Here is a 13,764-nt window from a genome sequence, read left to right as displayed (position 1 = left end):
ACATGGTCAATCTTAACTAGCTCTACTTCTACAGCAAATTTCATGAATGTACAAATAACAGTCAATCAACTTTTTACATGAAATTGGCAAGTTGTTTTAATTCATTTAGAAATATTATAAACTATGGATAATTTGAAAAAAAAAATGTTTATTTTATTCTATGTTTAAGAAGCAAAAAAAAAAAAGCTAAAGATGTAGAAGAATGCATTAGCGAAGGACATTTTAATTGTGAATTTTAAATGTATAAACTCATTAGTTTATATACAGTATACATAATGAGTACATTGTACATTATAACGACACAATGTTTTATACACAATGACACACGTTCATTCATAACCATCAGGATGACTTGCGTGTCGTCGTCACCGGTATTCCCACAATTCAACTCGGCGGCGCGCGAAAGCTGACTGAGGTAAACAACAGGAAGAAGTGCAGCTCGCTGACAAATCTACACAATGAGCAAAAAAGACAGCGCAGGTTGGCGATGCATCTTTTACTTACCCTACTGAACATGTTATGCCTTCATTTGGTTGTGATTTCATAAATGGTAGCGTTATAGCACGACGCTACAATACAATAATCAGCTAAACTACATCAGATTTCCATCTTTGTCTCCCACACAGGTGTCGCACAGATCCTCGCTTACCTGAATGAGAAAAACAGACCCTATAGTGCTCAGGATGTCTTTACAAACCTACAGAAGCAGTGTGGTATGGGTAAAACGGTAAAACGCATTTCAGATTTACCTCTTTTGACCCGTTCTGCTTCAATGGCATCTGTGTGTGATGATACAAGAGCTCTTTGTGGTGCTCACCACCGTTGTGTTAAATATTACAGAGTGTATTATGTTATATGATTTTGGGACGTTAAACACCTTTATTTTCTCAGGCTGTGGTCAAGGCAATGGAGCAGCTGGCCCAGGAAGGAAAGATTAAAGAGAAAGTCTATGGAAAGCAGAAGATCTACTTTGCAGATCAGGTTGGTCTGATTAGGATGGAGACAGTTTGCTGTTAATATGAAGAGAACTGGTGCTGGGTAATCAGCCTGACAGATGTCCTTTCTAACCCTTCAGTCTCAGTTTGCGGATGTGAGTGATGCTGAACTTAAGAAGATGGATGCTCGTGTTGCAGAACTCAGTGCTGAAGTACAGACCATCTCACAGAGCTGCAGGCAGCTGGATACAGGTGTGCACTCAACATGTGCTGCTGGGAAAAGACGTGTGGTTTGAACTTGTGCACAGACTGTCTGTATTTGATAAAAAAAGTTCATCTTTTTGCCCTCAGAACTGAAGGAGCTGAACGGCTCATTAACCACAGCAGAGATGAAGGCACAGATCCAGGAGCTGCAGGCGGAGTGCTCTGGGTACAGAGAGAGGCTGGATAAAATCAAGTCAGCTACAAACCATGTGACCCCTGAGGAGAAGCAGAAGGTTAGAAATCACTGTGTTCTTTAATATCTGGTGATCCTTTGGCCTTGGCACCATTTGTCAAATTAACCATGCAGGATCTATTCTGGGACCAACAGTAGGTCAGACTAGTGGTTCATATTTTTACTTCCTGCCAGCATTTTTACCTCAGACCCACCCAAAAAATGATAGTATTTATTTTTTGGCAATACATGTCAGGAAATATATATATATATATATATATATATATATTTATATTTATTATTTCTTTTAGAAAAATATTTTATTGACCCCAAACTTTTGAACAGTAGTGTGTTTGTGTGTATGACAGTAATGTTACAAAATAATGCTACAAAGTACAAACTATTTCTATTTCGAATAAATGTTGTTCTTTTGAACTTTATATTCACCTTGGGGGAAGTCAGTTTAGACTTGAATATTTAGCAGTACAACTATTTCTAACATTGATAATAATAATAATAAATGTTTCTTGAGCAGCAAATCAGCATATTAGAATGATTTCTGAAGGATCAGATGACACTGAAGACTGGAGTAATTTTGCTGAAAATTCAGCTTTGTCATAATAGGAATAATATGCATTTCAAAACATATTCCAATAGAAAAGTTGTTTTAAATTGTAACAATAATTCATTACTTTACTGCATTTTTCATCAAATGTTTGAACAAAAAAATTCTGCAATAATATCTGGAATTATACAGCTATATTTTAACACCATGATCCCTATTAAAATTTTTTTTTGCTGAAAACTGGCATATTGTGCACAACATTTTCTCTCAGTCTCATAATTTTGATCAGTTTCTTTGAACAGTTACATGACATTACATTGGTAACCTATTTAAATGAGCTAAATCATAACAACAATATGCAATACATGACAGAAAACCAAGTGTTAATGTTTACCAGCTCTGTGCATGATTAATGAACACAAAATGTAGTGTTGAGTAAGTGCAAATGACAGTCCATCCACTGACCTGAATCTCTCCCACACTGGCCCTGGGCCATTCTTATTGTTGAGCCCTGCACATTAAATAGCTTTCTTGTAAGCAATGCAAAAATACTAATCTAAAGCCTTCTAGCATCTCTGCAGTATGTTTGATTCATTAGGTGAAGTTTATACAGATAATGTGGATGTCCTGGGGCAGTCGACAGTGTATTACGCTTGTTTATGTTGCTGACAAATGTATTTCTTGCCCCTCAGGTTTACAAGGAGAGAGAGACTTATGTGAAGGAGTGGAGGAAGAGGAAGAGAATGGTAATGATCCATAAAAACATTTATTCACAACTTCAGATTCTGCCCAGGAGACAAAATGTCAGCTAGTTTTTAATGATACAGCCATAAGGCGTGTCTTTATGAAAGTGCAATCATTTCAGATTTATCTTTGTGTCCCCAGCACTATGGTTTATTTATGAATGGAAAATGCTCTTGCACATTATGGTCTTAACTATCACCGCCAAAGGTCAACTGACCTAACAAATGATACCTGTGATAATGCTACATAACTTACACTATACAGATAATTAGGTATATATTTAGTCTTATGTACCATAACATGAAACTCCACGCACGGCTTTTAAGTCATTTATGTCTCTTTACCTGCCAGGTTACCGATATGGTTGGAGCTATTTTGGAGGGGTACCCAAAAAGCAAGAAACAGTTTCTGGTGAGTCATTCCCTTAAAATGGGTTTCCCATTCAAACTTTTTTGACAGACAAACCCCTTAGAAGTAACAAATTTACTTAATGTTAATATTTCAGTTACATCACGTTAGCTTTTATTTTACCCTAATACTATTGAAATGCTGTAAACTTTAAACTTCTGTCTATTAAAATATTGGAAATTGTGACTGTACATAAAGCGAACCTACCTCAAGTAACATAGCCAAATGCATGTTAAAGTTGCAGCACATGCGGAGATAGTCTTTTTACTTTGGATATGATTAAAGAGATTTTAATTAAAATTCAATTTCTGTCAATATTTACTCATCCTCATGTCGTTCCAAACCCATAAGACCTTTGTTCATCTTCGGAACACAAATTAAGATATTTTTGATGAAATCCAAGAGCTTTCTGACCCTGCATAGACAGCAGCGCAACTGACATGTTCAAGGCCCAGAAACAGTCCAGTGTTTCCCACACAATTTTGTGGGCCTTGTGGCAGCAGGTGACATCACACATTAATTTGCATATTTATGACGTCATTGCATCAAGTTTGCGTTCAGACCATAGACTGTAAAAAAAAGACAAGTTTTGGCACTTCAGATCTATTCTACTCTATGAACCGTCACATACTGCAATACAATTAAATGCCCAATAAAGCTGTTCACATTTATATATTTTCTGTTGTCATAAAACATAAAACAAGTGTAAATAGTGACTAATCACGACCCATTAATAATACCTGTTAACCAGGAATCATTCTCACTATACTCCTTAAATCCTGATTTATAATCGCGACATTGTCTGGTAAAATCAACATCTACACTAAAAAGCGACTGTATGCGGTGGTTTTGGCTATATTACTGTTTTGTCTCATGCCACGCACTGCTGAGTAACAAACTGAGCATATTAACAGACAAATTATGTTTATATTTAAAAGTCCAAGCAGTCAGTAAGCGACAGGTGCTTGGAAACGCTAATTTGTAAATGATTTATTGAGGAGTCAGCTGCAGTACGGCCAATAGAACAGACGCCGAGCGAGGCGACACTGCACCGGGAGCGGGGCAGTACTGGAGACATCTTCCAACTGAATGAAAGCTAAGGCTTTTTCAAAAAAGTCGCTAGGTTTGTCAGTAAGTACCTTTTTATGCAAAAAAAAAAAAAGCCGCTAAAAGGGTTTGAAAGTTGCTAAATATTGCGCTAAAGTCGCGCTCGTGTGTGTGAGACGCAGGGGCAGTGGTAGGTATTTGTAGCGGCCTGCCACAAATAAATCATCGTATGGGAAACACTGCAGTCCATGAAAATACTCCATGTGAGATCAGTGGCTCAACCAGAATTTTATGAAGCAATGAGAATACGTTTTTGTGCGCAAAGAAAACAAAAATAATGACTTCATTCAACAATTCTTCTCTTCCGCAGCCCTGTTGGCCGCCATTATTGACAGTACCCCAACGCATTAAGTTATTTTAGTTTTCTTTGCACACAAAAAATATTCTCGTAGCTTTGTAAAATTAAGGTTGAACCACCGATGTCACATGGACTATTTTAACAATGTCCTTACTACATTTTTGGGCCTGGGAACATTTCAGTTCCATTGCTGTCTATGGAGGGTCAGAAAGCTCTCGGAATTCATCAAAAATATCTTAATTTGTGTTCTGAAGATGAACGAAGGGTTTGGAACGACGTGAAGTTGAGTAATTAATGACAGAATTTTCATTTTTGAGCGAACTATTTCTTTAATTATTAGCTTTTCATCAACTTAAAACCCCCCACAGTTCCCTCACAAACCCCTAGGAGTTCACAGCCACTGATTTGGGAAACCCTGCCTTAGAGTATTTTTATACTGGCAAGTGAAAAACTTTCTTTCCTCTACATCTTGTGTTTGAAATCAGGAGGAGGCTGGGATTGAAACAGATGAGGACCATAAAGTGACAATGCCCAGCATCTGATGGAGGACTCACTGATTAAATTCAGATGCCGCCAACATCGTTGCTGGGACACCAGACCTTTGGAAAGGTTGGAAAGTAATGTAGAGGATTCTAGGACACTGAGAGAACTGTTTTGTTAAAAACCAATCCTATTTATAAAAGTTCTGTTGAGAAAGAAAGAACAAACAAGCTGTAAATAAGTTTGAACATTGTTTATTTTTCAATTAAAAAAATTATACTGATACAAAAATATTTCCACCAGATTCTTCCGTTGAAGTCAGAAATGCAGAAGCACAGAGTCTAGTATAGTAGTTCAGCACAATGTAGCCTCGTTTCTGTGAGCTGGCATTCGCTCCACTGTATGGCTTAACTTGTAAAGATGTCCCTTATTCCAGCACAGGTCAAACAGTTGATTGTACTATCATCTGCTATTTAAAAAAAGATCTCAATACCTAAAAATCTGTGTCCTGAGTACACTTCGATTCTAATTTTCATTACGCCTTAATTAACATTAATTAAAAATATAAATAGAATTGGGCGGTCACACCATGTGAAGCTGCAACCACGCACGGATGCGACTGTGTCTTCATTGATAGCTTATGCAGCACAAAACATACTGATCACAAGAGCTTAAATCATTTACATAAATGTAGAATAAAACATTATTGCGCTACACAAAGCTGAACAAAAACTGACATAACATGACAAAAAAGAGGTTTATCTTCCATTATTTGTGCATAGACACTGCAATCTTTGGTCACAGCATCCCAAGGACAAAGAGGAACTAAGATGGCTCAGCATTGCCTAACTTTATATTAAAGCATGCCAGACAGCTGTTTCTGGACGTAAAAACCAACTGACAGTGATACATCACAGTGTAACCAGACCTCTCGGCTCCCCTTTCCAGCACTAGGCTGTTCGCAAAGGTGAAAATGTAGTTGTGCTTTGGAAAATGATTTGAACATGAGGTAAAGATGATAACTGAATGCAACACACCAAGCTTAATCATTCAAAGGCAGCTGTCTGGTTTAAAATGCAGTAAATTGAGACATATCTCTCACCTCAGTATACGGGGGGTGAAGTTGTCTGACAGCTGAGTATTCCTCATATTTGTGGTTCTCAAGATGCTATTTTATCTTAGCATCACAACTGCAAACTTTTGAAAATATGAATACTGATGAAACTCTTCTGGTTTTAGACTAAACAAAAAGAAATTATTAAACTTCAGGACTGAGGTGTGTTCGAAAACATCGACTAAACAGAACTTACACATTCTTTCATTTCTAAACCAGCTGAAGGTGTTTGAGGAAACAATATGCAATCGCAAACATCTTGGATCAGATTATCACTTTCCAAATTATTAGTAATAAAATGACTGATTGGAATAAATTAGCGCTACTTCATCTCTTTAGAGTTCTTGAACGCACCCCAGTCCATTAGTGTGCTGATACCCTGCTGCATAGTGTGTGTATGTGTGTGTGTGTGTGTGTGTGTGTGTGTGTGAAAGAGAGACTGTTCTTGAATGAGATATTAGCCTGAGAGACGGACAAACATACAGACTGACAGCTTCAGTACAGCTGACCATTCATTTGCTGCAGCACGGTCACCACAAACTCCCTCAGCGTCTGTCAACAATACAGAAAAACATGATCAGTCTGTGAGTTTCCCGCGTTTATCTAAGCCTGTGTAGGTGATTGACTGAAAAGCTGAAGCTTCTTGTTGCTTGTGTAGTGATCTGGTTGTCTACATTGATTTGAGTAGAGTGTTATTAATGTTTTTATGGCATGTTTTGCGTGTTTAATGCATTTCCAGTTGCTTTGTCTGGTTGGTATGAGCACATACTTTGTGTTTTTGGCGAGGGGCATTTATACTTGATCGCTTCATGCATTTTTCCTGTTAAGAAAAATAGCAGTCAGCTATGTGATTTAAAAAAAAAAGTGTGTAAATGTTCTATAAAACAGTAATTCTCAACCAGGGGCCTGTTTCATAAAACAGGTTTACCAAAAAAGCCAGACTTATTTTGAACTAAATCAACTGACAATAAGTCAGACTAAATGAAAGGGTAGGGGTGGCACAGTACATGTATTCCGTCACGGTACAGGCATCTCGGTTCGGTGCATGAGGCCTTATGACGAATACAGGCAATTCACCCCCAATCCAGAAGGGGGCGCCAGCAGTAATGCAACGCTGTTTGATAACCGCCAGCAGATGAATAGCGAATGCCATGAGTTGCGCACTTGAAAACAAAGCCCCCAGACAGTGATCATGTGCTGATTCTGAATGCATCTCTCACATAGACTGACAAGGGAGTATACTTTAAAGGCTTGCACACTCAACTGTTTGCGAAATGGAGCTTTGTGCTCGTGTATCTTACCTCTCTCATTCGGCACAAATCCAAATATTCCATAATATTTCCATATTTGCGATGTAACGTATCTGAATGCTAAACTATTATTTATTATGTAAATGATAGGCTTTGTACTTCAGTTGCGTACCAACGGTGACACAGAGGCGCGCGCGCTGATGTTTGTTTCACTGTATTTTATTTTGATAAAGTACCAACTGCGCTGTCAAGTTAGCAATGCTGGAACTGATGTGTGTGTGTGCGCTCCGTTTCCTTATACCAGCAGAATCAGCTTTAAACAGTTATTGTCTTATTAATAATCACTGTATAAAGGTCTGCTTTTATTTGTGTACACTCACAATGAAAACAAAACAGTTTATATATATATATATATATATATATATATATATATATATATATATATATATATATATATATATATATATATATAAAACATGTAATAATAATTAGTATTTTCACATCTAGATGGAATTTTTTTAAATTTGCACTACTGTCTGTTAAAAATAAATGAAAAGAAACAGCATAGTAGATTTCTTTTTTTCCCCCTTGTACCGAAATCGTATCGAACCGAGGTACGTACCGAACCATGACATCTGTGTACCGTACCTAATTTTAAATGTGATTTCTAGACTTAGAAAAGTCAAGTTAATTAAATATAAAAAAATATTTAATGAATATACATTATTTTCTAGTTTTCAAACTCTACAATATTTTATCAGGTAGAAACTGATTGAAAACTATTTTTAAAAATCCTTATCCAGTAGATCACAAACAACTGGAAAACTCATGGGGCCTTTAAGTATTGTTGTGGACCTTTACGTTAAAAAAAGCTGAGAACTGCAACTCGTTGTTCATGTCATAATTCAGCAATTAACAAGCCTTAAAGGAATAGTTCACCTAAAAATGAAAATTTTGTTTCATTTACTTACCTTCATGTCGTTCCGAACCTGTATAAGTTTCTTTCTTAAGTTGAACACAAAAGAAGATATTTTGAAAAATGTTGAAAAACCAAACAGTTGTTCGTTCCCATTGAAATACTATGGAAGTCAATGGGGACCATCAACTGTTTGATTACCTGCATTGTTCATAACATCATCTTTTATGTTCAACATAAGAAAAAAAACTCAAACAGGTTTGAAATGACATGAGAGTGAGCAAATGATGACAATTTTCATTTTTGGATGAACTATCCCTTTAAACGTGCGAGCACGTGTATGTGCTATACCTGGGGCTTGCAGTGTTCCTCGATCCAGCTGAAGACGCAGGCAGAGAGCTCCTGAAAGCTGTTGACCGACACTGAGGCACTGAAGGACTGGAACAGAGAGTCCATGATGCTCTGAAACACACTGAACTTCACCTGATCTGAAACCTGCTCGCTGCCCTGCTGAGGGTTATTCTGATGGGCCTTCACAATGTGCTCATAGTTCCTGAAAACAACATTGGAAACACATTAGTATCTGAGACTTTTCTTCCTCCCTCCCTTTTATAGGTCTTGAGGGTGTTATCTTTCTTGGCAGAAAAGTGACAGTTTCAGATAAAGCCGAAAACAACCCTGCGTGAGAATAAGTGAAACTACATTTATCTGCTTAAGCAGTGAAAAATGTCCCGGCCCCCTGTAAATAACCCCCCACTCACGTTTTCATAATTTTCAGCGCCATCACCTCCTTCCTAAGTGTGGAAACATCCTCTTCCTGCTTCTTCTTTTCTTTGTGGAGAAACTGAATGTAGTCGATTGCTGCAAACACACACAAGCTGATAAGCTTTTCCATTCCAGAGTGAAAGACATGTGACAAGGAAATATAATGAAGGTTCTCACTCTTCTGCAGGACTGTAGCTTTACTTATCTTCTGTGTGGCCATGGCAAAGTCAGACTGCTGCTGGCATGTAGGCACTATAGTCTGCAAGTCATCATAGCCTTTCTGTGGGACAGAGATCCATACAGACACATTTGAGTGACAGAAGTACAACGCTGTGTTCTTTTACACACGAGCAGCTCACAATCCAGTGTTTAAGATCTCAAAACGGCTCTGTTCACAGTAAATTCTGCTCCACATAAACTCATCTCTGCATGTTTTGGGTTGCTTGTACTGTGTATTTGGGAACACAACATGCACTGATCATCTTCCCAAATTTGTAATAAAAAGCACTTACAAACCAGCTGTTGTCAGCAGAAGAGATGATTTAAAGGGTCCCTGCATAATTTTTCCAACAAAATGAAAGCTTGATGGATTATTATTATTGCCATATTTCTATAATCACAAAGTGTTTTGCCAAATTGAGCAGCCCTACAAACAAGCACAGCACCTGGAGCCTTAAAAAAAAACATTTTTATCAGGGAATAAAGTAATATTCTTTGTGCAGACCTATGCTTACAAAATCAGTATTTCTATTTGGCAAAAATGCCCACCCACCCAGATCTAGACTCTTAAACTAGTGCTAAATTAAAGTTAAATCAATCCAAGGACAGGCATCTTTGGCAGTTACATCTCATCTTGCGCTATATTTTCAAGACAGCATGTGAAGTTAAACATATTTCAACATAAAAACCCATCTCATGACACTGCTCCATTTCATTGCATCAGACAGAACTGCAATGCTGCTGCCCTGAACTGAAAGTCACAGAGTACAGCTGCTGTCAGAAAAGCAACTGAACCACAAGGTAACACCCAAAAGACCACCATTACCTAATGTAACATTGAAAATGGAATGTTTGGAAGAAATTCAAACTGAATGTAATCAAGTCAAGTAATTACTGTGCTTTTATGATTGATTTTTGCCGTCACTTCCAAGTACTTAGGTTCCCTTGTGCTTATGTAAGCTACTATATGTGATAGGGGTGTAACGGTACACGTATCGTGTATCGAACGGTTCACGGGCAAGTTCCAAATGGAAGTGATCATCCCTATCCCCTTGGAGTGGGGACTTTGGAGTGAGCAGGGCACATGCGAGCCATTATTTAGTCGTTTGGAATGCACTTGGCAAAGGGAGCGATCTAATTTCCTCATTATCTTCAGCTGGGATGTTCCTGTGACAACGCAGCATGTTGTCCGTCAGCAGATCACTTCCATTTGGAACTTGCCCGTGAACCGTTCGATACACATACCGTTACACCCCTAATATGTGACCCTGGACCACAAAACCAGTCTTAAGTGTCAATTTTTCGAAATTGAGATTTATACATCATCTGAAAGCTGAATAAATAAGCTTTCCATTGATGTACGGTTTGTTAGGATCAGACAATATCTGGCCGAGACACAACTATTTGAAAATCTGGAATCTGAGGGTGCAAAAAAATCTAAATATTGAGAAAATCGCCTTTTAAAGTTGTCCAAATGAAGTTCTTAGCAATGCATATTACTAATTAAGTTTTTATATATTTATGGTAAGAAATTTACAAAATATCTTCATGGAACATGATCTTTACTTAATATCCTAATGATTTTTGGCACAAAAAATCGATAATTTTGACCCATACACAGTGTATTTTTGGCTATTGCTACAAATATACCCCAGTGACTTAAGACTGGTTTTGTGGTCCAGGGTCACATATTTTCTTTGTCTTTGTTTTCCCTAAACCAATTTGCTCTTCTCATTCTTACCTTGATGGCATCTCTGCGTTTCTGCTCTGCCTGTGTGTGCGCCTGTCTCCTCCGGTCTTTATACGACTCCTTATAGGGTGTCTCATGTCTGTTATCACTGTCTTCATCGTCTAAACCAAAGAGAAGAATGTATGTTGTAGCAGACTGCATCTTGATATCTGTCTTTAAAGTTGCAATATTCAACATATGTTTTCCTTTATATCGCACAGCTGAGTGTAACATAATTGAAAAAGAAAACAATATAGGCCACAGACTTGGTTCTTTGCATCAGAGAGAGCAGAGAATGGTCTGGCATACAGTACGTATGCATGGATTTAATTGTTCACAATTAGATCTAACATGCATTTTAGAAAATAGATGGGTGAATTTAGTATTTCATGACAGTGAAACGATGACCATTTTAGAGCAAAGGTTATAAAATAATGGCCATGTCTGATATTAGATGATTGAGGTATCATTACCTGTGTTTGGTACTGAAGAGGCACTTGTGGATCCGATGCTGTTGGCTCTTGACACCAAACTTCCTTTGCGAGCACTCTCGGCAAAGAAACCTAATGATATAGAAATTCAAATAAGTATAAATGTATACACCAGTGTTCATTTTTGGTTACTTAAACATTTGACAGCACAAAGTAGTTTCAGTTTGTCAAGTCCAGCCTACGAGTTAATTATATTTTTATAACTGCATGTCTAACCTTAATCTTGGTATATAAGCTGGAGAAGAAAAAAACACATTAGTTGAGACTTATAAAGTAATATTTTATATCTCTGTTGCTCACTGTGATCGAAGCCGTTGTCGCTGAAGGCGCCGTCCGTCTGCTGAGACATGGTGAGACGGGTGATATAAAAAGACAAACAGAAGAACAACTCAAAGCCAGCCAGACTAAATATTCAGAGACCAGCCAACTGATGATCACATATGCAAACAGAGCCTGACCTGTCCTGCCTTACCTTTATCTAGGACACTTATCAACTCCCCACTGTGAAGTGTCCTAAATAACCCCTTTAAAGGGTGCATTTAATATACATGCATAATGCGTCTCCAAACTCTCCGATTGAGCAATCTCTGTCGTATTGTCAAGCTGTCATTACAGTCGGTGCAATTGAGGGCATATTTTATTATTTTATTCGTTGCATATGAATTTGTCAGGACGTTATAATGCACTGGAACAGCAGCACAAATACAGTGAAGGCACAAACAAAGAGAACTAGTGAGCTTTATTTTGCTGTCTTGACAGTATTTTGGGGCATGATCTGTCACTTGAATCGAATCCCGTTCTCTGGGGAGTCGATTCGTTCGTTCGAACGCGCCTTCGAAGCCCAAAAATTCTATCTAGTGACAATTTAAATACGTTTCGAAACACACAGCCATAAAGAGTCAATGTAGCGAACAAGCAAGTTAGCTTAGCGGATTCAACTCTTACACATGTGTTATAGCTTCCATTCTAACATTTACAACATGAATAGTCGCAGAACAGCTTTCGGCCGCGTTTCTGTAGTGATCTGTTGTCTAAATCACCGCTAAATACACTGCATTTTCAGACCACGATAATGTGGGGAGCGGGGTAATTGTTCTTTTGACTTGCTGAACTTTACGACTAACGTTAGCCAGCTGAGCTAGAGAGTGAAACCAACCGCTGCAGACCTAACGTTACACAGATAAACAGAAACACACTTCACGAGGGCGATTTGGGAGGATATGGCTGTTTAAAATCAACGGACAGTTTTTATCTGAATATTTTTCCTTACTTTGAGCCAGGGATCCTCCGGTGACGCGCTGTTTTCAGTCATTTTGAAATAAACAATGACTGGATGTTACGAGCTGCGCCCCCTATCGGCTATTATCTGGTCTGACCTCTAGAGACTCATCCTCCACTCTCTCCTGCTGTCTTTCTCCTGACTGCCGACGACTATGACTTCCGATGCACTCTAGTTCATTCATATATTTATCTGTTCGTTCCAGTGTTGCATCCGAGTCCAGTGCCGAGTTTATTAATGTCTTTTCATATTAATTTTATGTTGTTATTTTATATATATATGTCACACATGACATGCATTCGTCTGTACTCTGAAAAATTTCTGAAAAAAGTCTGAGTCCGTGTCCACTCATTGCATTGTCTATGTATTATATTAGCCTATTCACATATACCTTACATCGGTCACCTATATGAGTAAAGACAAACATCAGTGTGTGGTCATGTATTCCACATGGTGGAGCTCTAAGAGTTTGTCATGGCATCCCCCCTGGTCGAAAAAAAATGACACAAAACATCCCCTCTGTAAAACCACCATCCTCCCTTACCATCCCCTTTGCATTATTAATTTTGTGTATTACGTGAAACTTATCATGCACATGAAATGTTAAAATTCTCTACTTATGATCATTTATGAACTAAATAACGGCGATTGGCCAATCAGAACTTGGTACTGTAACAAGCTGCATACAAGCGGAAACAATTTCATCATTTTTCGCTCAAAATGGAACTTCAACTTTTGAAGTTCTTTCAAAAGAGGAAAATCATTTTTCCTTGATTAGAATTTAAAGACATTCTCCTGACATAATGTGTGTGTGACTGTGAGGGACTGAGAGAGGATAGGAGAGCTGATATTATCCAACTTTGAGAAAGAAAAAAAAACACGTCTTGAGAGTCCAAAAGCATTCACTGCGCGATGAAACCCATTAGAATGCAGTTAGAATGACCTTATAATTCCAGCAATGAAACAAAAAAAAAAAAATATATATATACGTTTTTATATTCATTGCACAAGCAATGTGCTTTTCTGTA

At 37.9% G+C, this 13,764-nt stretch overlaps 2 protein-coding genes across 3 annotated transcripts; one reads left to right on the top strand and one right to left on the bottom strand.

The window, feature by feature from the left end:
* Positions 1-346: 346 nt before the first annotated feature.
* Positions 347-5,266, top strand: psmc3ip (PSMC3 interacting protein). The gene is made up of 8 exons (XM_058771703.1): positions 347-480; positions 627-727; positions 892-981; positions 1,076-1,187; positions 1,287-1,432; positions 2,629-2,682; positions 3,032-3,091; positions 4,979-5,266. Exons 1-8 carry the CDS (start codon positions 459-461, stop codon positions 5,033-5,035), a joined length of 642 nt encoding a protein of 213 aa, XP_058627686.1. The 5' UTR covers positions 347-458; the 3' UTR covers positions 5,036-5,266.
* mlx (MAX dimerization protein MLX) lies at positions 5,212-12,836 on the bottom strand. Of its 2 annotated transcripts, none has more exons than XM_058771700.1 (8): positions 12,728-12,836; positions 11,758-11,797; positions 11,440-11,529; positions 10,979-11,088; positions 9,196-9,298; positions 9,015-9,114; positions 8,605-8,806; positions 5,212-6,639 (listed from the first exon to the last, which is right to left on the bottom strand). In XM_058771700.1, exons 1-8 carry the CDS (start codon positions 12,767-12,769, stop codon positions 6,583-6,585), a joined length of 744 nt encoding a protein of 247 aa, XP_058627683.1. In that variant the 5' UTR covers positions 12,770-12,836; the 3' UTR covers positions 5,212-6,582. The 2 variants fall into 2 exon arrangements, with proteins under 2 accessions (XP_058627683.1, XP_058627684.1); XM_058771701.1 differs by having other exon boundaries at positions 11,758-11,794; positions 12,728-12,784.
* Positions 12,837-13,764: the final 928 nt, after the last annotated feature.

This window comes from Onychostoma macrolepis, chromosome 03 (assembly GCF_012432095.1).
Source record: "Onychostoma macrolepis isolate SWU-2019 chromosome 03, ASM1243209v1, whole genome shotgun sequence".
In the NCBI taxonomy this organism is placed as follows: domain Eukaryota; kingdom Metazoa; phylum Chordata; class Actinopteri; order Cypriniformes; family Cyprinidae; genus Onychostoma; species Onychostoma macrolepis.
This window is presented reverse-complemented; position numbering and strand designations above follow the sequence as displayed.

What these genes read in the sequence shown, in the direction of transcription:
- psmc3ip (XM_058771703.1), top strand. Translation starts at nt 459, where the DNA reads ATGAGCAAAAAAGACAGCGCAG. An exon ending in CTGCAGGCAGCTGGATACAG is followed by an intron (nt 1,188 to 1,286) that starts GTGTGCACTCAA and finishes TTTTGCCCTCAG; the next exon opens with AACTGAAGGAGCTGAACGGC. An exon ending in GGAGGAAGAGGAAGAGAATG is followed by an intron (nt 2,683 to 3,031) that starts GTAATGATCCAT and finishes TTTACCTGCCAG; the next exon opens with GTTACCGATATGGTTGGAGC.
- mlx (XM_058771700.1), bottom strand. Translation starts at nt 12,769, where the DNA reads ATGACTGAAAACAGCGCGTCACCGGAGGATCCCTGGCTCAAA. An exon ending in CTCTTCAGTACCAAACACAG is followed by an intron (nt 11,089 to 11,439) that starts GTAATGATACCT and finishes TCTTTGGTTTAG; the next exon opens with ACGATGAAGACAGTGATAAC. An exon ending in AGCTACAGTCCTGCAGAAGA is followed by an intron (nt 9,115 to 9,195) that starts GTGAGAACCTTC and finishes GTGTGTTTGCAG; the next exon opens with CAATCGACTACATTCAGTTT.